The following is a 22,935-nucleotide window of genomic DNA, read 5'->3' as shown; positions in this document are numbered from 1 at the left end:
GCTGTCTCAAAACTAAATGCATGCATTAACTTCTGCCATTACATCCAAATAATGATTATTACAGCTACAATGAATGTGTCAAGAACTCTACTAGCGCCCCCACTCGGCAGTTAAGTTAAAATTCCCGAATAGTGGCGCCAATTACGTTGTAAATTGATTTTACAATAAAATTAAATATTTTGAAAGTCCTGAAATCGTGTACAGAAGTAAAATACAATTTAAAGGTTTATTTAGTGTTATTTTCTTAGCGGAAGTGCGAGTCATTTATGGAAAATTACTTGTTAGAGATTCCTGTGCATCACTAGAATGTTGTTTATTGTGGCAGCTAGTGTTTCTTTGCTAATCCCACTTGTTTAGATGTCCGATATTTACTTTTATCTCTTCCGAATTGCTTGATTTGCTTTTTTACATACGCTAGCTTTACTCTCTCGCAGAAGCAAATCATGTAATTTGACAGGAAGGGAACTAGTAATTGAAATTAGCCTTTCAGTGTAGTTTTGATGGAATAAATCCATTGTATTTTTTGTTGTTGGAACCACTTACTGTTCCCTTCAAAAATATACAATTAATTTCGTCTATTTGCTGGACATAAAAGAGAATGTCCTCTGGGAACTTTCTTTTTGGAAGACATCAATACAATTTTCATAATTCGTTATCTTTGTTGGGAGGTTTCCAATCGTTTTTAAAATTAAATGTTCGATTTTAAACAGCACCTTGATGGAAATAAGCAAAGTAAACTTCCAAATATTTTAAAAATACCATCAGTTCAGGTTGTGCAGTCAATTCACGGTATGGCGATACTTGAAATAGTAGAGAAATTTTACCTCTAGACAGCTCACGACAGATTTCAAATTTACATGAAATAAAACTAGCAGGTATAGCTCTGTCGAAAAAGTTATTAACTCCATTATCAAGATGACCTGAAGTCTGCTCGCTTGGTTGACTTTAAATTTTTATTCTTTTCCGTAATCGAAGCGGAGATAGTTTTGCCACCGATTTGCCAGGAAGTCAAAAGAAACAGAAGGAAATGGAAGGAAATAATTTTGATGTCATATATCGAAAGATGTTACAGACACGCAGCTGGAATACAATGGAAAAAAAGAAGGGGAAGAGGGGATAAAAGAAATATCATGTGAAAAAATCTGGAGCATTCGCGTGAAATAGAAAGAATATTAAGTGCAAGGAAAGAAACCTATATTTATACATACAGGAAATGTTAATGAAGTTCTCAGATGAGAGCATCCATTAGGCTGTCAGATGAGATATTTGGGAGGTACTGAGTAATGCCACGGTTTCTCATCAAACTTTTGCACACATGGAAAAAAAATTAAGAGACTGTCCCTACGCCATTATTTTGAACTGGACATCAATCACATCTTCAACGGAGACAGATAATGAAGAGGTACATGACGAACTACAGTCACAATTCGATGCTGGCTTTTATATTCTCGCAATCATTGTTCGCTGAAGGGAAAAAATTCTGAATAATGACAGACACAAGAAAGAAAAGGGATTGTGGGTAATCGTTTCACACGAAAATGGGGGTAGGAAAGGGGAGGGGTGAGAAAAAGGGTGAGGGGTACGCTTTAATGATTTCTGTCCCATTATTTAGTCAGTGTACCAACATATTTAGACATCATCAGGAAGAGGCAAAAATAATTGAAGCTGTAAAACTGACGCAAACTATTGGACGAACAGTGAGAAAGTGGAATTGTACGATAACGAATTATTGACTGAGATGCTCAGAGACAGTGGTCGATAACCTCCCTAGAGGAAGTTCAAATGCTTCTAAATATCACTGTATTCGGACCAAAATTGTTAATTCTGTACTCTCGTATATAAAGCGTGTTAAACTGGTGTTTATGAATATAAATCAACGTTCAGTATGTGCATAAATATAGAAAGATAGATTAGTTATATTAATTTGATATATTTTTGCATAATTCAATATTGCTGATAGACTTATAAAGAGAATATTCCATTGCATTTTTCAAAGGAGGCTTGAAATTAAAAGACATCGCTTTTAATTATCATTGTGTGATAATTTTTATAAAAAAACTTAGTATGTAATTTAACTTTGTTTTCTGCGATTTATTAGCTATAGCTTTCATTATTTTAATGAAAATAAGTAGAAATTTATTCAGATATCTTTTGTTGATTCTAAGAGTAAAACGAATTGGAAGTGAAGTGTTCACGTGATAGGTTGTGATGTCACGCGTGTGGCGAGCCGACCGGGTTAGCCGAGTGGGTAAAGTACCTGCCCGGCAACCCAAAGGTCGCGGGTTCGATTCCCGCCTCGGGCTTGGATCAAAGTACTGCAAAAACCTTGGGAGGTGCAATATGGCCACAGAAGCCGATGCGCCAACAACTACCAAATCAAAAAAAAAAAAAAAAAAAGCGTGTGACGTAATGACATGGTTGGAGTTATTGCATTCATACCTCAATTCGATTATACCGAGTTATAAAATAAAAAGTGTATTTTGAAAAAACCTAATTTACATAAAGATCAAAAAATATTATTCCAATATTCAACGGTACTTTTACGATTTAATGTCGCGGTCCATGAATGTACGAAAGAAATACTTGTGGAATACTGGTGAAGAATTTTTATGAAGAATAATGATGACCAAGAACCACCAACACCACCCGAACTCGGCCATCGAGAGACTGGCCATAGCTCAGAAAGAAGGAGAAAGGGTCTTACAGACCTTATTGAACAACAGAAGAAGGCGATTGAGAACTTGAGGGGTTACTTCTAGGAAAACACAGGACCAATCTACTAAGCCATAAGGGAGATAGACAAGCGGCACACACCGCTCAACCTCAATAAGGATACCCCATTCACACAGACAGAAGAAACAAAGACAGAAAGATGGGCAAAGAAAGCACTCCACGGCAGACGCTACAATGATCTCCATCAAGACTACATAGATAAGAGGGCTCACAAAAGAAAAAAAAAACTATTTATTAGGGTCACCTGGAAAGTTATTTTGTCTACCTATGTGTACTGTGTCTGTAAATTGCGCGTGTTCTCTGGTCGATCTGCATGCTTTGCTGGACGAAAAACCCCGGGTTCCGGGCGAAAAACCTTGCTGCCTATGCCTGAGACCGACTAACTCAGCCACGGAGTGAAAAGTGCCTATAAAAGGTCCTCGCGTCGTCGACGGGATTCGAACCCGGGCCTTTTCCACCCGGTGTGGGGAGAACGGTGACGATACCACTGTGTTACCGGCACAGACCGCATGGATCACGATATATTGTGCATAGTGTTAGGGTCAGGCGCCACCTGTGGTTTCCCACATCTGCGCCATATGTATACTGTGAAAAAAATACAGTACTACTGTAAATGCCAGAAAACTGTTGTGTTGAATGTGTAGTATTGGTCGGGTTCTGTTGTGTGTCCTGGCATTTGACCGCAGGACTCCTGGTGGGACCCCACGTTGCCCGCACACACACCGCTAGGAGGTAGCCAGGCTGCCCTTAATTCCCTGGCTGATCTCCGTCAGGGTCGCCTCAGCTTCCTGAGCGGAGACCAAGTTAAAAAAAATAATAATAATAAAGGGATTAGATAGGGTGCGGTAGTACAGGGAGTACGGAAGAAGAGGAGGGGATGAAAGTACAAGTAAGGAGATGTAGGCGAAGGCATCCCCAAGTGGTCAACACTAAGTTCCATCAGGCGAGAAAGGGGAGGGAATGGGATCGAAAGTGACTGTGCAAGTGAGCACAGATAGGATTGCTATTTTGGCGCTTCTGTCAAGTCCGGGTGGCGTTCAATCCAGGGGTTTAAGTCAATCCAGTGGTAGCTATCAAACTCCAATCGTCGGGATAGTTGTCCGTTTAGTGGTGTGATGGTCAAGTTCATGACTGTCTAGTCTGGATGGTAGTCCATCATGGTCTTAAACCGTCTGTTGTCTTCCTTGGGACGTTGTGGTGCCGGTACAGGAACTGTGGATAAGGATTTCCTTCGGCTTGTGTGAAACACGTAAAAGCTGTATATTCCATCCTACTATCAAGTAGGTGTGTTTCTGGATCTTTGGGTATGTAGGTCAAGGAAGTGATGAAGGTCCAGCGGAGATCCTACAAGTGTAAAGTGTAAAGTGTGGTTAGGGTCAAACGGCACCAGGGGTTTCTCCCATCTCCGCGTTGTTTTCATTGTGGGTGAAACAGTTCGCTGGGAAATGCCAGAGATTTAAAAGTGTATGGATATTGTATATGTGTAGTGTCATGTACCGTTGTTCATCTGGTCGTTTAGCCGCTGGACCTCTACTGAGGCCCAACGTTGCCCCACTTTGGCCCCGTGGAGGCAGACCAGGAAACACCAGTAGACTAAGATTTACTCTGGCAAGTCCTGCCGCTTAATTTCCTGAGATTTCGGCGGCTAGGACCAAAAAAAAAAAAAAAAATATATATATATATATATATTGGTAAATTCGATGAGGAATAACGCTAACAAGCGGGAGGCTCTTCCCGAGACCGAAGGATTCATGCTCGCCATCCAAAACCAGGTAATCAACACCAGGAACTACAAAAAAATTCAAATTACTATATTAGGGTTACCCGTAAAATGATTACATTAACCCGTATTCGTGTCTGTAAATTGCGTGTGTTCTCTGGTCGATTTGCCTGTTTTGCTGGACGAAAAAACCTCGCTATCTACGCCTGAGACCGACTAACTGAGCCACGGAGTGAAAAAAGCCCACTAAAGTTCCTCACGTCATCGACGGGATTCGAACCCGGGCCTTTTCCACCCGGTGTAGGGAGGACGGTGACGATACCACTGTTCTACCCACGCAAACTACAAGAAATATATCGCCAGGGAACCCGGAGTGAGAGGTGACACATGTCGACGATGCCACTTGGCCCCAGAAACAATCCAGCACATCACCGCGGAATGTAGGGTGATCACCCAGATGGAGTACACTCACGGACACGACCAAGTCGCCAGGATAATACACCAGAAGCTAACAAACAAATACCAGTTGATAAAAGAAAGTATACCATATCACAGGTACGAACTCCAGGCCGTACTAGAGACCGTCCCTACTCACAAACTATACTGGGACCGTGCCACAAGAACGGATAAGGTCCAGCACAACAGATCAGACAATAATCCTTATCGACAAGAAGGAAATAGCTACCTACCTGACTGACATAGTGGTGCTCAAAACCTACAACCTCCAGAAAACCTACGAGGAAATAATCCGGAAGTACACAGACCTTAGAGAGGAAGTTAAAGCGATATGGCATATGGAACAAGTAACGACCATCCGATCACCTTGTCAACCACCGGCATGGTGCCAAAGAGCCTACATAAGAAACTAGTAACAATTGGCCTCCCAGAAAATACCTACAAGGAACTCCAGAAAGCCTCGATCCTGAACTCTGTATCCTGTACTCAGGATACAGAGTTCCTTGACCAATAATATTAACCAGACATGACAACTGTCCCACGTACCTGGTACCAGTACTCGTCCGGGATGAATTAAGACTCATTAAGAGAAGAAAGAGTAATAATAGTAACTGAACATAACCAACCACTTAGTACCAGTACACAAGGTGTAAAAATCACATAAGGAAAAACAGTCAATAATAATAAATCAGTTTTATTATTAAAGGAAAGCCTATACTGTTCACGTGATTCATTATCTTAAAAATATAGTGTAAAATAAAATTTAAAATTATCTTTTTAAATTTACTGCTAATTTTTAAATTAAACTGATTATTAAATAGGAATTTTTTAGACACCCTATTATTGTTTTCTTCTGGAAAACAATAATAGGGTTTATTGTTTTCCAGAAGAAAATGACGTTCATATGATGTTGTTGGTGGTGACGTTTAGTGACGTCATGAAAGATATTTTGAATAACGAGTTTTGTTCCTCGAATTATTATTCGCTTTTTTCTCAATGTTATTGTCAAAATATATTGAAGGATGGATGCTGTTCATCAAATCCTTCGGTGTTAACCTATCAGGTTTAAAAACAAAACCAAAATTCCTTATAAAGAAATATTGGGATTATCCATCCATCTAGAATGTCTTATGAAACAAGAAACTTCTTCAATCATCATGGGGAAAGTGCAGTCCTCCTAGTTCAGCACAATTTCTTTGTCAAACACCGAATATTCAGCTATATTTTCCTCAGCCCCCAGAAACAGCTTTTATTTGTGCGTCACACAAAAAAGCATAACGGTCCCTTACTCACCGAAACACTACACCAAAATCTTTTACGAGAGAGCAGGGTTCTCCCCTGCTATCACCACCATAGCAAGTACAACACGATCCACCTTTTCCATAAGGAGTCAGATGAAAACACCTTTTTGAAATACAAAATGGCTTCAACCTTCTTGAACAATGTAAAGTTATTTTTTCCATCTTTACATTAATTTTCATAAAAATATAAAATTTTAAAATAATTAAATAAATGCTTTTAAAATTATTATTTATATTCTAGTTATTTTTAAGTACACCTTATATATTTAATTATTCAATAAATAATGCGCATGCGCTAACTCTTTAAATGCGCATGCGTTCCTAACTAGTGATGAGTGACGCTTGTTTACATTTTAATCGTTGTCGCGTTGTAAAACAATTTTTAATCATTTACATTTTAATTATGTTTTCGATGTTCTATTTTATTTTATTATTATTTTATTGGTATGCAGAACTTTTGTTTGTTATTAATTTTTTTTGTTCGAAAAATAACACTGACCAGGAAAATTTTTAATGAGCCCGGAGGAAGAACTCTTAACCCGGAATGTGTGGTTCAAAAATCCACAGTTTCTATTCTAGACCAAGCTAATGGAAAAAATAAAAAGAAGGAGAAAGCAGATAGTAAAAATTAAAGAGAAAAGCAGCAAAAAATACAGCAGTGCCATTAAATTAGGAATTTTTAATTCTGATTCTGTTTTTCATTTATTTACTTTTTTTTCTAAGAAAAATTAGTTTATTTCTTGGACTTTTGTTGAAGGTTCAGTCAGACTGAGCTCTACTTTGGTGGTGCTTTCCGACACTTGCTAAGAATAAACATACCAAAAAAAATGTGTAAACAGTACATGTTGGTGGCTTCAGAATAAACAATGATGCAAGTAATAGTTGGAAAAATTCATTGCTGGTTGGTTTTTGGATCACATATAACCGTGGTTGCATGAAACACAGGTCAATTTTTGTGATGTAGTCGTGTTGTTCCAGTTTACCAGAGAGAGAGAGAGAGAGAGAGAGAGAGAGAGAGAGAGAGAGAGAGAGAGAGAGAGAGAGAGAGACCATAAGTTTATTTACGCATAGAAAAAAGAAGAGAATAACATAAGAAGCCTTCAAACATTGCCTGCACCTGAGGTTAAGACTTGGTATAGTATTTTCCACTACATCGAAAACTTCATGGAAAGAACATCGAAATAAAGTACAGGCTATAAGGTGAACCGTGTTGGAACGATGGCGTTTATGTGGTGTAGATGTGCGTGCATGTGTAGTAAAACTGAGTAAAATAACAGTCGCTAGCATCCCAGCCAACCGCTATAAAACTTGGTGTTTGGAAGTGTGGAACTCGATCTGGGCGCTCTGTCGACTTAACAGGCCTGGCTAGAGCCACCAACTAATGAGACACAAGATACGCGGGGCTAATATTTCTCGAGAAGAAATATTGCACAGGCTTTGCTTCTGGAGTCAGATGGCTGCAACAAGAGCCAGCTGTTAGTCTATCCGGACACATAGAGACAGGCAAAAAGATGCCAGGGGAAGACTGAAAAGGAAGACGCGTAGAATATGCGCAGTGAAGCCAACTGTTCTTGGAGGTAACCTGAACCCCCCTGGCCTGCCGGCTCCCTGATGTGGTACAGATGGGAGGCTCCGGGATCAGGATGGTGATCTGCTCATCGTGAGCATCACTACCCCCCCTCCTCTATCCTACTCGTGTTTCTTGTATCTTTTCTTAGCGACAGCTTTGTGATGCTGAAAAAGAGAGAGAGAGAGAGTTGCAAGGAGAAAAGGGTAGCTAAGATTAATAGATACGTTTGGAGAGATTTTAAAATGCTACGGGGTCGAAGCATTTACACATTATTTGAAGCAAAATGAATTTTCTGGCCGCGTTAATTCTTTCATGGGTGTATTGTGTAAAATAATGAGACATTTTAGAGTGATGGGTGGCCTTTGTGTCAACTGCAATATAATTCTTTTTTTCTTTTTTTTCTTTTTTAAGCGGTTCAAGCCATAATTCGATGCTTAGGCGTGGACTGCTTGTTAGCACTGCGAGTAGAACGTGAGTTACAAAACAAACTGTAATGGCAGGAGTGTAGGAAAAAGACGGAGGAAGAGATAGAAGGAGTGTGAGAGAGAGAGAAGGGGAAGGCAAGATACAGAAAAGATAAAGAAAGAGAAAGATAAATAGAAGGAGATAGAGTGGAGAAAGATAGACAGCGTTAAGTAGAAAGAGACAGCCATATACAGTATTGAGAGACAAATACAGAGGCAGAGAGAATGGGAAATTAATATACAGAGAGAGAGAGAGAGGGGAGGAAGCAGGATAAAGAAAAGATAAGGAGATAAAAAGATAAATAGAAAGGGATTGAAGGGAGAAAATAGAGCGATAGTGAAAAGTAGAAAGAGATAGACATACTGAGGGAGGGAAAAAGATAAATGTATGTATATATGTAGAGAGAGAGAGAGAGAGAGAGAGATAAAGAGAAAGAGTGAGTGAGAGATAGAGAGAGATATAAACAGAGAGCGAGATGAATATAGAAAGACATATATATTTAGAGAGGAATATGGAGAGATAGAGAAAGGTTAATATAGAGAGATATTGGGGAAACGATCAACACTATATTGATGATATACGGAATATACAGATAGATCAGAATAATTAATTTTCTGAAAAAAGAAAATATTCCTCAGTGAAACGTATGGACTAGAGATGGGTGTTGAAGTCTGATTTGTCGTTATACGAGGTTACTGTACATTAGGGATATCAAATTCGAAACTGCTGCTGGACCCCACCTCTCTGCGCAAAGCACACCATTGTGCTATTATTGAAAGGAATGCTGAAAGAAATACCTTCAATATTTTCACGTTTTCCTTGACGAAAATGAACCATTTGATGACCAGCAATATAAATGTTGCTGGTCATGAAACCTCGATAATTTAAAAATTTTATTTATTAATTTGTTAACATAATTGCATATAATTTATCTTCGTGTAATTTATGAAATTTATTTGAATTTTATATTAGTGCATCTCCTTTGAGTATCACTGCTAACATGGGTCAACTGTCAACTCATAAAAGTTGGCGCTCACCCCACAGGCTAATTTTGTAGAGAAATGAACTTTATTTTGATCCGATTTTGCTGATATTAAAAAAAAATTAACCTTATTTCAATCAGATTTTTTTTTACTAAATTAGCCTTATTTCGATTTGATTACGCTGCCTTAAAAAAACAGTTAAAAAAGGATGAAGAAATGAGTTTATTCCCTATATAAAATATACAAAAATATAATATAGATTCTCTAAATGAAATACAGAGAAAAGATAAGATAAAACTAGAAAAATAAAATAATTCTGAAAAGTATTACTACAGTAAATATCTACCATCATCCCAGACATGATGTTGTCAATAGTCCACCGATTTTCTAATAACAAATCCGCATAAACAAACAAAACCTTAAGTGGACACTGAAATTAAGAAACCATCGGAGGAATATTTCTTCACTAAAGAAACTCCCAGAATGGGAACCGCTTTCTTATTTCGACAGCAGTAGAAACAGCAACTGTGTTCCTGTAGTCATTTCAGTTAACCTCGGTAGCGTCTGGGCTATCCAAGACAGATAGGGAACCCAGTAACGGGGATCAAATACAAGTGTCACATGAGAAGGGGGCAAAAAATAGACTCAGAGAACCAGGACAAGAGCGCTGTTTATATTTGTCTAAAGCATGCATGTCAGGAAGGGGGGGGGGGCGCTACAAAGTATACAAATGAGGACTTAATAATGGTAGCCAGGTTGACACGACTATTCCAGCTCTCTCTGGCTAGCTTTCTTAGAACTTAGATTATATAACTCTGTCGGCAATATTCAGCGCTTTTCTTTCTTAGGATTGCATTGTACTCTGAGATGACTCAGGTTTAATTTCACTGTAGTCTGCTCTTGGGTTCTTTTAATGGCATTTGCCTTTGATGCATCTCTCTAGGTCACCCATCTTTCGCTTTTTTTTTAAAAGCCCTGAGTATTTTTCTCCTTGTACTTAAAGTAATTTAATTACAGATCTCATGCGCACTTGCTTGTGCCTATATGTCACCTAAAAATGGTGTGATTCGCATTGTATTTTAGAAGTAATATCTGAAATTCGATTATACACTATAACTAATTTAATTATATTTTTTTATTATTTTTCTTTCTCTCTCTCTCTCTCTCTCTCTCTCTCTCTCTTTATCTACTATGTCTAACTATCTAGTAATAGTATACGATGCAAGGAAGCAAGCTTAACAAAACGGAAAACTATCTACCTTATCATCTGTCTAACGCTTTCTTTAATTTATTCAAACTACCCACTTCCACAACACCAGATGGAAGTTTGATCCAACACTCAGCTACCTGCTGGCTGAAAGTAAATTTCCTCACATCTATCCTGCAACCATCCTTCCTCATTCGGAATTTATGCCCCCTCATGTGCGCAGTCTGAGCAACAGGAAGGATTACATTGGCATTGAGCTTGCGCAGTCAATTCAGAATCTTAACCACCTCAGTCAAATCTCGTAGTTGTCTACTTTCCAGCTGCAATTTGTAGAACTGGTCTTTCGTGTAGGAGTACCCTTTTGTTCCCCTCATCAACTTGTTGCCTTTCTCTGCATCCACTACAACAGGTTCACATCCCTTCTCAAATGAGTCTTCCAGACCTATATGCAGTACTCAAGATGTGGCCTAACCATTACCTTGTACAATGGGATAATCACTTCCTTATGCCTGCTGGCAAAATTCCTGTATATCATTGATAAAACTCCATTGCGCTGTCCTGGCAGCCCGTGTGCACTCATAAATGAATTTCGTGTCTGATTGCGCAATTAACCCATGTTTAATTTTCCACTACACCGAATGTAGTACCACATTTAGAGTAGTGGAAAATAAAAATTTACAGACATCATATATACGGCGCAATATGACCTAAGTCGCTGATGCACTTAAAACTCTACAACCAGCCAGCCTCTCAGTTATCCATTAATCCATACCAGTAACTTGGCTTTATATATGGCGTATTAGGGATTGCTTTTCTGCATCATTGCAAGTTAAATGAGCAAACTCATGTCGCCATCATGCAATGATTTTTAACCAAGAACATCAAGGCCTTGGTTCTCCATCCTCCGTATTCACTAGATATAAGTTCATATGATTTATTTTCTTTTTCGATTCTAAAATTTAGCCTCAGAGAGCGATTGGTTTAATGGCATTTTGGAGATCCAACAAAGATCGAAAAGACACTGCAAGAATAATGAAGCTGGGGTCCCAGAAATTCCCCTAAATAGTAGAATCACTGGACAAGGGATATTAACTCGAAAGAGGACTGCGAAGGATGATTAAAAAGTTTTGAAAAAAGGATATATAAAATATATTAATCAATTATAGAATAGGTTATTTTGATAGCTTAATGTCATATAAAATAACATGAAAAAAATTGTGTGTTAGGTCTTATGCAGTTTCTAAAATTAAATTTTTTTTTGTTGATAGGTAGAAGACTAATGAATATTTAGCAAATCGAATATCGTTGAGTAATCAAATTTTTGATCACAAAAGGGCAGAAATTCCAAAGAAATCCATGAAAGAATGATCAGAGTGTTTGAGGAAGTATCACCCCGTTATGCTGCTGCTGTTGTAAGATGGTCGGCAGAGTTCAAAAGAGGTGGAGTCAGTTGGGATGAACCAAAGTCAGTCGGCTATCTGAGGCAGTCAGTTCTGAAGCAATTCCTTCGTCGAACTAAAAATTTTAGAAAACAGAATTAAAATTTCTAAAGTAGGATAAAAAATACTTAACGTTTCCCATGGAAGCTTTTTAACAATAATACATGAGCATTTGGGCATGTTCAAAGTTAGTGCAAGATGGGTTCCCAGAAATCTTTCCATTCATGACAAATGTCAGAGGGTGGAGTAATCGAGAGGGAATCTAACGTAATTCTTGCTAATTCAGATAGATTTTTGTTCCGTTTGATGACTGGTGAATAAACCTGGCTACATTCTTATGATCCTGAATCCAAATTATAAAACACGCGGTGGAAGCACAAGAGATCTCCAACCCTGAAAAAGTTTCGAATTAAATCATCAGCTGGAAAAGTGTTAGACTCAATTTTCTGTGACACAAAAGGATTATCGCTAATTGATTACCTCGGACTTAAAGCCCCAATAATGGGAATATTATATATGTGAAATTTAAAATCTGCAGTTCGGGAAAAAAAGACGAGGAAAATTGGGTCATAAGGTTTTGCTCGGGTTGCTTAGGCTAAAATTCGTGAATGTGGATTTGAGCAAATAAACCCCTCCGTACAGCCATCAGATCTGGTTGCAGGTGACTAGTATTTGTTCAGAAACGTCGTTTCATCTTCTTGCAACACATTTTAAAGATGACGAAGTGTTAAAAGCAGCTGTCGAAGCCTGGTTTGATGCTCTGTCTGAAGAAATCTTTTGAAGGCTTAAATTGTTTTCAGAATAAATTTCAGTAAGTGTATTGAACTTCGTGGTAAATATATTGAAAAATAGAAGAGAAATAGAATTTTGTACCTGTCTTTTATACTCCTTTGTCAGAACCTTTTTACCACTCTCATATTTTCAAGGGGGGTGATTTCAGGAAATGGGAACGAGAATGGAAAGAGAGCGAACAACATAGAAGGATAAATAAAAAGGTTTTTTTTTTTGTGTGAATTTTCTATTAGGTTCTTTTGTGATACCTGGAATATCATAGAATCAGATAGTACATTGGATAGGGTATTTGCTTATTTACACATGGTCATGACTTTTGTCGAATTTGCAATAGCCTTTAAAGCAAGCATGGAGAACCAATTTTAACTCCCCTCCATCGCTTTTTCCAGTTGATGTTGCACTTTCCGACATATTTAAAACTTTTTGACATTCTCAATAAGTTCGTCATGATTTAGATCCAAAATGGATGATTATCAGAATTCATGATTGCAATCAATGCTCCATGCTGGGAGGGCAACCCTTTCGCCTATCAGCCAGAAACGGACAATTTGGTGGTTCGGAGGAAAATCTAGCGACGCCCAATCCCCCGGTTATTGTAGCCGTACACATAACAGTGATGTCTTACTCGTGACTCTCCGAGATTGCCCGCTGATGAGTAAAAATAATGGAAACTATGATTAATAGCATAGTTCGCGTGCTGCACGAGGGGGCCCCGCCCACAGAGTGAACAATTGATTAAAGCAATGAGAAAATACCAAAATCCTCGGAAGCAGTGCTGAGACCTAATCCTAGCCAGACACGTAACGAGACAAATGCTCTTCGGATGCTGCATCCAGCAGATAGAGATGAATGTGACAGTAAAGGATGAGATAGTGTTGATAGTGCACGTGAGATTTTGCGGTTTCTTAGCATGAAATAAAAATTTAAATAAATGTGCCAACAGTATGTATAAATAAGTGAGCAAAACCAGCTCAGAAATTAACTTACCACTGTTCATTAATATTTCAAAGTGTCTCACGCGACCCAGTCCATTCCCACCTACCTCCCCCCATCTCCACAAGCGTGTGCACGTACCCAGTACGAGAGAAAAAGAGAGAGAGAGAGGGGGAGCTTAAGGAGGCGAAAACACAATATCCATTAATTTTGGAAAAATTTTCATCCCACTTTTGATCTCGTCTTTGTAAGAATACGCAGATAGTATTACTCAGGCTTTTATTCAGTCATTACTATAAGTGAACTGAACCTTTTGAATTTTTCGTACGGATAGGGTTGCTAAGCTCTTAAATTCCAATTACGTTCGATTTGGCTCGACTGCGTATTAATATTAGAAAACAAGTCTTTTACATCTTAATGGATATTAAGTGATTTTGTACCAGACTCTTTCCAGCATCTTTATTTTACATTAAAAATATCTCAAAGATTCGATTTCAAACTGTGGCTCATAATATTACAATTTTCTGAGTAAAATAATATCTAAAAATAGACATAAAAATAGAAATATTGATCAATAGGCGCTTAAGAGTTGCAGATAGAATCAGATAAAATCAGTTCCAGATAAAATGTGTTATAAAATATATCAATTTATGTGTTCATAAATTTATAAAATGATGTTCATAAATTACTCGAATATTTAATCGCTTTAAAATATTGTAATGTAGTGTTAACTTTTATGTGTAATTAGTTTTTTAAGAAGTATAATCAATGTTTAGTTTACACTGAGTAGCCACTTTATTAGATACGCCTACCTTTTCACGAAGTGGGGTGCTTCTTCAGTAACAGAATTTTTATTAATTAATTTTATAGATCTTTGTCGAAATGTTTTTTTTAGTTAAGTACTGAATCAGTTTAATTTTCTGCTAGGAAACTCTTTTTAATCCGATATATTGAGACAAACTGCCCTTCAGAACACGCAGATTATATCTAAAAATATACAAAATCTTATCTGTTATGTATAATTTAGTTGTTCTTTCCTGTTGAAAGTGTAAGGGCTGCTCCCATAAAATTGTCAAAATGTAGTGCATACAGAATTATCAATGGAAGACTGGGCGCAGCATTGATGGCTTCATACACTACGACCAGTGGATTTACATTGAGTGTTCACTTTATTAGGTGAACTTATCTAATAGTTAGTACGAAGAAATTGAGTCAACATGGACCAGCATCCCTTATCCATGTTGACTCAACTACTTCTCAGAGTTGTTCAATGTTCAAATTGATTGATTGCTGTTCTCTACTCTGAAGAGCTCTTTCCACTTCATCTCACAGGTGCTCAATTGGATTGAAACCTAGTAACTCCGGAGATCATCGCGCAGGCTGAATTCGCTTGACATTACTGGAACCAGTTCTGTACAATTCTAGCTTTTGTGACATGACGCATAATCCTGTGTAAGAACCCATTTACTTATGGATACCCTGCTGCCATGAAGGGATGGGCCTGGTCAGAAACAATTTCTAACTAACTTGTGGCATCCAAGTTTTGCTTCGCTGGTATTACAGGGCTCAATATGCTCCTCGTAAACACTTCTCACACCATTATACCTTCACCACTAGCCTGCATGGCTTTCACCTAGCAGGATGGGTCCATGCACTCATGCTGTTTTACACCGTATTCTGACTTCCTAATCTGCGTGAAATAGCAGAGATCAGGATTCGTCATATCAGGCAACGTTTTTCCAATTCTCCATTATCCAGTGTTGGTGCTCCTGAGCCTTCTGCAACCCTACCTTTATTGCTGATAGGAGTTGAACCTGATTCGGTGCATTCGTCGGTAGCACAGTTGGTATAATCACCGTCCTCCCCACACCGGGTGGAAAAGACCTGGGTTCGAATCCCGTCAATGACGCCAGGAATTTTTATGGGTATTTTTCCCAGTGTGGCTGAGTTAGTCGGTCTCAGGAGAGGGTATCATGGTTTTTTCTCCAGAAAATTCGGGTTTTTCGTTCAGCAAACAGCGAATAGACCATAGAACACACGCAATTTACAGACATATTATATATCTGCTTCTTCAGTAATAGCGTCGTGTTGCTACTGAAGGAGTGCTCCATTCCATGAACAGAGCAGATATATCTAATAAAGTGGTCACTCAGCGTAGTCAATCCTACGAGAAACACCGGCAGACTAAGACACTTCCTTCTCCCCACTTCATTCGGGGCACACACTCAGGTAGCAAAAGTTATGGAGATACACTCCTACCTAAACAGTCCATCAGACTGGAAGAATGGCTAGCCTGGCTCGTTGTTTTCTAGTTACAGTAGTAGATTCGGTGTACCTTATCCTGTGTCAATCTTTGTGTGTCAGAAGCACTTACTGGTTTTCGTATGGCCCCTCACACCTAGAAACTTAATTTTTCATTGTTTTCATTTGCTTATCCACATCCATTTCTTCAATACGTTCTCCATTGGGTTGACTTGGGAACGTTTAATTCCTGAGCAGTTGAGGGTGTCCCATGATATTTGTTCCGAATATGCTATAGTATATTATTTCCTTTCTCAAGGATAATAAGCAGTTCCATAGCTCATAGACAATTAAGAAAAATGTCTAGTATTAAACTGCAATTCTGTTGATCACAGTGAGAATAGATAGATAGAATTCGGGATGCAAATATTTCTCTCTCCACATAGAAAACTCTTATTTGGTGTAGAGCAATGTTTGCCATTCTATTCTAACTATTAAACGACATATCCATAACTTTTAAAATTTTGAATGAAGCATTTTTTTTTTTTTTTTTTAATTTTAAACGATTATTCTCATGCATTTTTCTTCGTTCTCCATACGGACACTACTTCCAGTTGAGATCCACAATTGAAGGGAAACGAAAAGACAGCTAATACTCTATTATATAATTAATTTCTATGTTGTTATTTTTAATAACATATTTTTAATCACTTACTTTTAAATCTGAAGTTATTTTTAAGTAACAGTTTTTCTAAAACACCTACTTAAAAAAATGCAGATATATTCAAACATTTTTCAGTCGAGTTCGACAGAAAAATGTTTGGATTTTAACATACTTAATGGTTATATATTTTTAGTCACACTGTGGGAGGTGATTCTTGTCTTAAAAACGCACATCGAAGATGCCCACACCTCCTTTTCCCGTGTATAAACAGGAAACCTAATAGCATATGCGTACAGGTTATACACAGTAACAAAACGAGTGTAGAAAACATGAGCAAAGATTATCCAGACTACATTAACACTTGAAGTTCAAAATGTCAAGATCAAGCCTCTCTCTCTACACTGATGTTTACTTCCATTGCTGTCATTATTATACTGATAAACATGTCATTCCCTGTTTGCGCCATATAAATGTAATATGAAACGGCTCATATTCTGACGCGGTAATTTTCTCCCATCAGAGATTTTTATTGCTTCAAGTAATAAAGCATATGAGAAACGGTTAGGAATGTTCCTAACAGACATGCTGTTAGCATCGTTCCTCGAAAAGTTGCTTTTACAATAGCCATCTTTCGAATCTATCGACAGCAGTCTCGTTGTAATACAACTCAGCTCACAAAAATCATAAACTTTTTAAGCTTGTAAATAATCATTTCAACCCTTTGGTTTAAGGCAAAGTTTCTCACATCTAACCCTTTTTCTCACCTTAGCCCTTTTAAAGTCTTAGATATCACAATTAACACCATGTAAGTGTCTCATTTTCGGACATTATAACTTACCATTCACACTGAGTGGCCGTTCTATTAGGAACAGCTATCTAATAAGGAGTAGATCCTACCTCCCTCCCCATTATAATTTCCAACAGTTTGGATTTGTCGTGACATGGACTTAGAAAGGTGTCTAAAGTATGCCACAAGGATGTTGGTTGTCATGCTGACTCAATTACTCCTCACAGTTGTTGAAAATTAGATATTGTGGATCACTGCTCTTTGGAGTAGAGATGTTTGCAGATCTGTTGGAAGAACCCATTCTCAGATGGATACATAGCTGTAATGAAGAGATGCATCATGGAATAAATTTCCAGACAACCTGTTACATCCAAATTTTTGCTCCACTGATATTAAGGGTGCCCAATTTGCACCACGAAACCACTCTTCACACCATTATACCTCCATCACTAGCCTATATTGTTCACACCTGGCAGGATGGTTTCATGGACGCCTGCTGTTTTCTCGATATACTCATCCTCCCATCAGCGTGAAACAGAAGGAACCGGGATTCGTCAGCCCAGGCAATGTTTGCTCAATACCACACTATCCAGTGTTGGTATTCCTGAGATATTCATACGGGCGCATCTGGCATCCACTACCATGCCATATTCATAATTACTTAACTGAATCTTTCGTCTTGTTAACCTTGCCCATATTACACATCTTACTCTTTTGTCATACACAGTTATTCACCATGAAATACCTAGCATCCTAATGTATCCGTTTACCTGTTTTTCTGTCGCATGGTACTAACACATGATGCTGTTACTGATGGAGCATTCCATTTCATGAAAGTGTAGGTGTGATAAACACTGTTATGTTTGTTGTACTGTGCTTGTTGTACCTTTACTTACGTACAACACCCTAAAATGCAGTTTCTTAACCTGTATGCAATACTCAGAATATTTCTTTATAAGATTTAGAGTAATTTATCTATGATCGAGTTGAATCAGAATACTCTAGTTATCCAGAAACCTACTTGAGTTTCCTACCTGAGTTTACAGAAACCTACTTGAGTTTCCTACCTGAGTTTACAGAAACCTACTTGAGTTTCCTACCTGAGTTTACAGAAACCTACTTGAGTAACCTACTACCAGAAGCCTACTTGAGTGAGCATCAAATACCCATAAACCCTGAAATCTCCATAAAAAAGTCATTGTGGTTGGCCCACTCTATCTATCTACACCGATGAGCCAAAACATGATGACCAGCGAGTCGTTATGCAAATCGAAGAAACTGCAGGTGAACTACGGTGCGTGCGCGGGTCGGCACACTATAAAAAACACCTGATACTGAGCTCCGTTAATCAGTGTTACTCTTGTTCTTTAGATGGAAAAGGCAGCGGATTTAAGCGAGTTTGATAAAGGCCAAATTATAATGGCCAGACGACTGGGTCAGAGCATATCCGAAATGGCATCTCTGGTGGGGTGCTCACTGTCATCCATGGTTAGTATCTACCGAAACTGGTCCGAGGAGGGGAAACCCACGAACCGCCGGTGAGGCGTTGGACGACCACGGTTCATCGATGCTCGAGGTGGGCGAAGGCTCTCCCGGATGGTACGTGGCAACAGAAGGGCGACTGTGGCGCAACTCGCCGGTAATAGGAATGCTGGTGACGGGAGTAATGTGTCACAATATACAGCACATCGAACCCTGCTGAAAATGGGGCTGCGTCCCACATCTTTCTCTCTGGTGGGGCATGCCCATGCCCCACCAGAGAGAAAGATGTGGTCGTCTACTCTATTGACCCGTCCTTCCTAGCTATTCTCCCCAGCCTTCAGTCTCCTCCCCTCTCTATCTGTACGCCAGTGCAAGACCCACACCAAAATTCTAGCTTCTTTAAATTATTTCGCCAAAATTATTTCAGACGCAACTCCTTCAAACTGGGAAACATGTATGTGATCAACATGCAACGCGCAAAAATTATTTTATTTTATTATTTTTTTTATTTATATATATATTTTTTAAGTCCTCGCCACTGAAATCTCAGGAAAATAGGTGGCAGGATCTGCCAAAGTAAATGCAAACTACTAGGTATCTGGTCTGCCTCCACGGGGCGAAAATGGGGCAACGTCGTGCCTCAGCAGGGGCCTGGCGGCTAAATGGCCAGAAGAACAATGGTACACGACACCACACATTTCAGGATCCATACACTTTTAAATTTCTGGCCTTTACAGTGAACTGTATCACCACACAAAGTAAACCGCGGAGATGGGGGGAACCCCTGGTCCCGTTTGACCCTAGATACACTTTACCTAAACATCAGTTCTGTATCAAGTCGTAAAATCCTACCTGTCGAATAGGTTCGTGACAGTCAGAGCACCATATTCTTCAGTAACAAGAGAAGTATTCAGAGGATGCTCACAGGGCTTAATCCTGGATCCACTCCTATGGAACCTGGTTTTAGACGGCTTTTTGAACCTGGAACTCGGCGACGTCGCCCCCCTAGCCTATGCGGATGATTTGGTTCTGATGCTGCCTGGGGGGGGGGTCTAGGGCGCAACACTGCCAACAGAGCAATAGAAACTCTAGAGGACTGGGCTAACAGCAATAACTTGAAGATCTCATCCTCGAAGACAAGATCTGTATTATTAAAAGGAACCCTAGATACCAGACGACCCCCTAAAATTAAGATACAAGGTAACACAGTTAAGCTTACCACTGAATTCGAAAAATAGCAAAGGCTTCATTTTCCAGTACTCACCTTGGTCGATCTGCAATTGTTATGGTCTGAATAATAAGAGATTGGCTAATTTTAAGGTGATTGGTTTTTTAAAAATTAAGGGGATGAGTAAGTGGTAATTACAATGGAAATGGGATTAAAATATGCGCAAGGAAGTAGAAGTGCACTAACTCCCTCCTTGGTTGTCATGAAGTTGATTAAAGTTGAAATTCTAAATAGTGAATAAGCCAATAGTCGTAACGGTGGACTTTCGTTAAAACGTCTTCAATTGGCAAGTTAAGTGAAAGGGAACGCATACTGTATTTAAGAAGAATTTTGTAATCCCGTGATGCACTTTGCCTCTTGCGGGAATCTCAAATTGGTGAGATTCCAAACCGGAGAAATATTGAAGGGGAGTTTCCCATTTAAAATGTTTAGGTCGGAGTGGTGATGGAATCATTCTATAATGAGGGCTTCGTATTGCAAGATTTTGTAACTGTTTTTTTAATTTTAATATGGTAATAGCTGAATCAACTAGGGGGGTATGGTTGTTGGAGCGCGCGTGTAAAGTAAGTTCAGTGCTGGATTGTCCTGTTTTGAAGCTATTGTAGTGATAATAAGCTCTTGTATTAGATGACTGGGTTGAACCGAATTTGGTTGTAGTACTGCCAATGTAACAGGCATTACAATTTTGTTGACATTTAATTAAGTAAATAATAATATTCAGTTCACTCTTTGGATGTTTATGTGTTTCTTTATATTTATTGAAAAGTGATCCAAGTTTATTATAGGTAGAAAAAATAAGTGTGATGTCTGTGCCTGCAAATATTCGCCGAAATTGTCCTGCAAGATTACTATGGTAAGGGAGAACGAGACGTGTTTTGTTATTTGTAATGTGTTATTCATTTTATTTTTTACGATGGAAATAGTGTGTTGAATTAAGTGTTGTGGGTAGTTTCTGGCTATGAATTTTTTTGTGAGATATTGTAACTCGTTGGATAGGTCGTCTTGTGAGGTACTGTATTTAATGGCATTGTGGATTTGGTTATAGAGAACTGACTTTTTTATGCTAAGAGGGTGGTGCAATGTAAAGTGTGGGAATTTCCCTGTAAAAATCTTAGTTCCTGGTTTAGTACCTGTTTTATATATGGTGAGATTGAGGAAGTTAATTTGTTTATTAGTTTCTATTTCGAGTGTGTATTTTAGTCTGTCGTGAATTGAATTAAATTTTGTGAGAAGGTTATCAATTATAGTTTTATTTCCTATTATGAGTATATCATCGGCATATCGCATGCATAGTTTTATCTCGGAAGGGTAAGGTTAAGGATTTGATTTTCTACTGTGGCTAAGTAAATTTGTCCAATAAAACACTTTAAGTACTTTAAAGTACTTAAAGTCCAATAAAGTACTTTAAGACATACTATAACTTCTAAAAGCTTACCACCGAATTAAAGCACCTTGGAGTCGTACTAGACAAGCTTTACACCACATATAGTCCACTTACGGAAGAAAATTAGAGGATACTCCGCGCTTTTTTCGCAAATCACACGCAAGGAATGGGGTTTGAGGAGAAAACCCTCAGACTCTATTAAAAAGTTATTTTTCAGTCAGCGATTACATATGCTGCTGGAATATGGTATCGCAGGGCCACCACTGCAGTGAACCGGAAAAAAACTGGAGACTACTCAGCGACACAAACTCATAACTATCTCGAGAGCATATAACACTGTAAGTACCCACGCACTCCAGGCCCTAACGGGATCCCTCCCTCTGGACCTGAAGATTGTTAAGCATGGGCTACTCTATCAACTGACCAAAGGCAGAACGGAAACATGTCTCGACTACACCATAGATCTATCTGTCAAATGATCCCAAAGTAGAAAGGAACCGTCTCTCCGCTTACCTTCAACAAACTTGGCAGGCCCGCTGGAAGACCTCCAGCAAAGGTGGAGGTCTCCCAGCGGGCCTGCCAAGAGAATTTTAACTAGAAAATTTCTACCCAACATACGGCTGGTATATCCGGATTATCCAACGTGACTCTCACCAGGACTCTACACCACCTACCTGCTGACGGGATGCAGGGCCATTGTAGATAAAATACAAGGATTTGGACTGAGTGATACGCCGTTTGGCCTCTGTGGTGAACGTGAAACGTGGGAGCACCTAATGTACAGTTGCCCACTATATGAGGACTTCTATTGCAGGTTCATCATAGTACACATCTTAACCTCCGTAATCAAGAAGACCTCGCCATGACTGAAGTCGACATATACAAGGCGTTCGCGCAGCTGGCTCAGGACCTCTTCACAAGAAGAAGGACGCTCCCACAGCCTCAGCCACTGCAGTAAACAACTATGCCGTGCAGGCCAGCAGAAAGTCTACACAACCACGGAAACCTACCCAGATGATGAACTGGACATGACCAGGGTGAAACAAACATGGAATTAAACATCACAACTGAGTCTGCCTGAAGTGACAATGTCTATGACAACCCACAGCTGTATTCACCTGACGTGACAATCTCATTCAACACATGAACATGACATGGATAAGATAACTGCACCTGCCCTGGATGTGATCAACTAAAAAAAAAAAAAAAAAAATCACACTGTCACAACCCGATTAGACAACGTCATCCAGCACACGCATTTGACAACCTGATCAAGACAACAAGACTCCCATGTGAGGACTCAGAGAAATGACTGCAGTACATTGCTGTCACCTAGCCATATGGCGATCTGGGCTGGTAACCTTGACCAGCCTGCTTTCACTCCTATTCCTTGGTGGGAGGGGAGACAGCTTGCTGTCTTCTCCTCCTCCTGCCACCCCCTCTTAGCGCAGATGTGAGAAATCACAGGTGGCACCTGACCCTAACACTATGCACACTATGCCACCCCCTCTTTCCCTCTGGTAAGGCATGGGCATGCCCCACTGACTGCA

At 39.1% G+C, this 22,935-nt stretch overlaps 1 protein-coding gene across 4 annotated transcripts in view; it reads right to left on the bottom strand.

Moving 5' to 3' along the window:
* The window catches only part of Sobp (Sine oculis-binding protein), a 190,448-nt gene that overhangs the window by 146,571 nt on the left and 20,942 nt on the right, over positions 1–22,935 (bottom strand). Inside the window, exon 1 of one of the 4 annotated variants that reach the window (XM_090379730.1) lies at positions 9,575–9,676. The exons of the other annotated variants lie outside the window; for them this stretch is intronic. Within the exon in view, the coding sequence (XP_090235856.1) occupies positions 9,575–9,589 (15 nt within the window). The 5' untranslated portion in view covers positions 9,590–9,676. Of the gene's footprint in view, positions 1–9,574; positions 9,677–22,935 lie in introns of those variants that run through there. 4 annotated transcript variants of the gene reach the window in all.

Source organism: Mastigoproctus giganteus, chromosome 8 (genome assembly GCF_048544385.1).
Source record: "Mastigoproctus giganteus isolate SK-2022 chromosome 8, ASM4854438v1, whole genome shotgun sequence".
Lineage (NCBI taxonomy): Eukaryota > Metazoa > Arthropoda > Arachnida > Uropygi > Thelyphonidae > Mastigoproctus > Mastigoproctus giganteus.
This window is presented reverse-complemented; position numbering and strand designations above follow the sequence as displayed.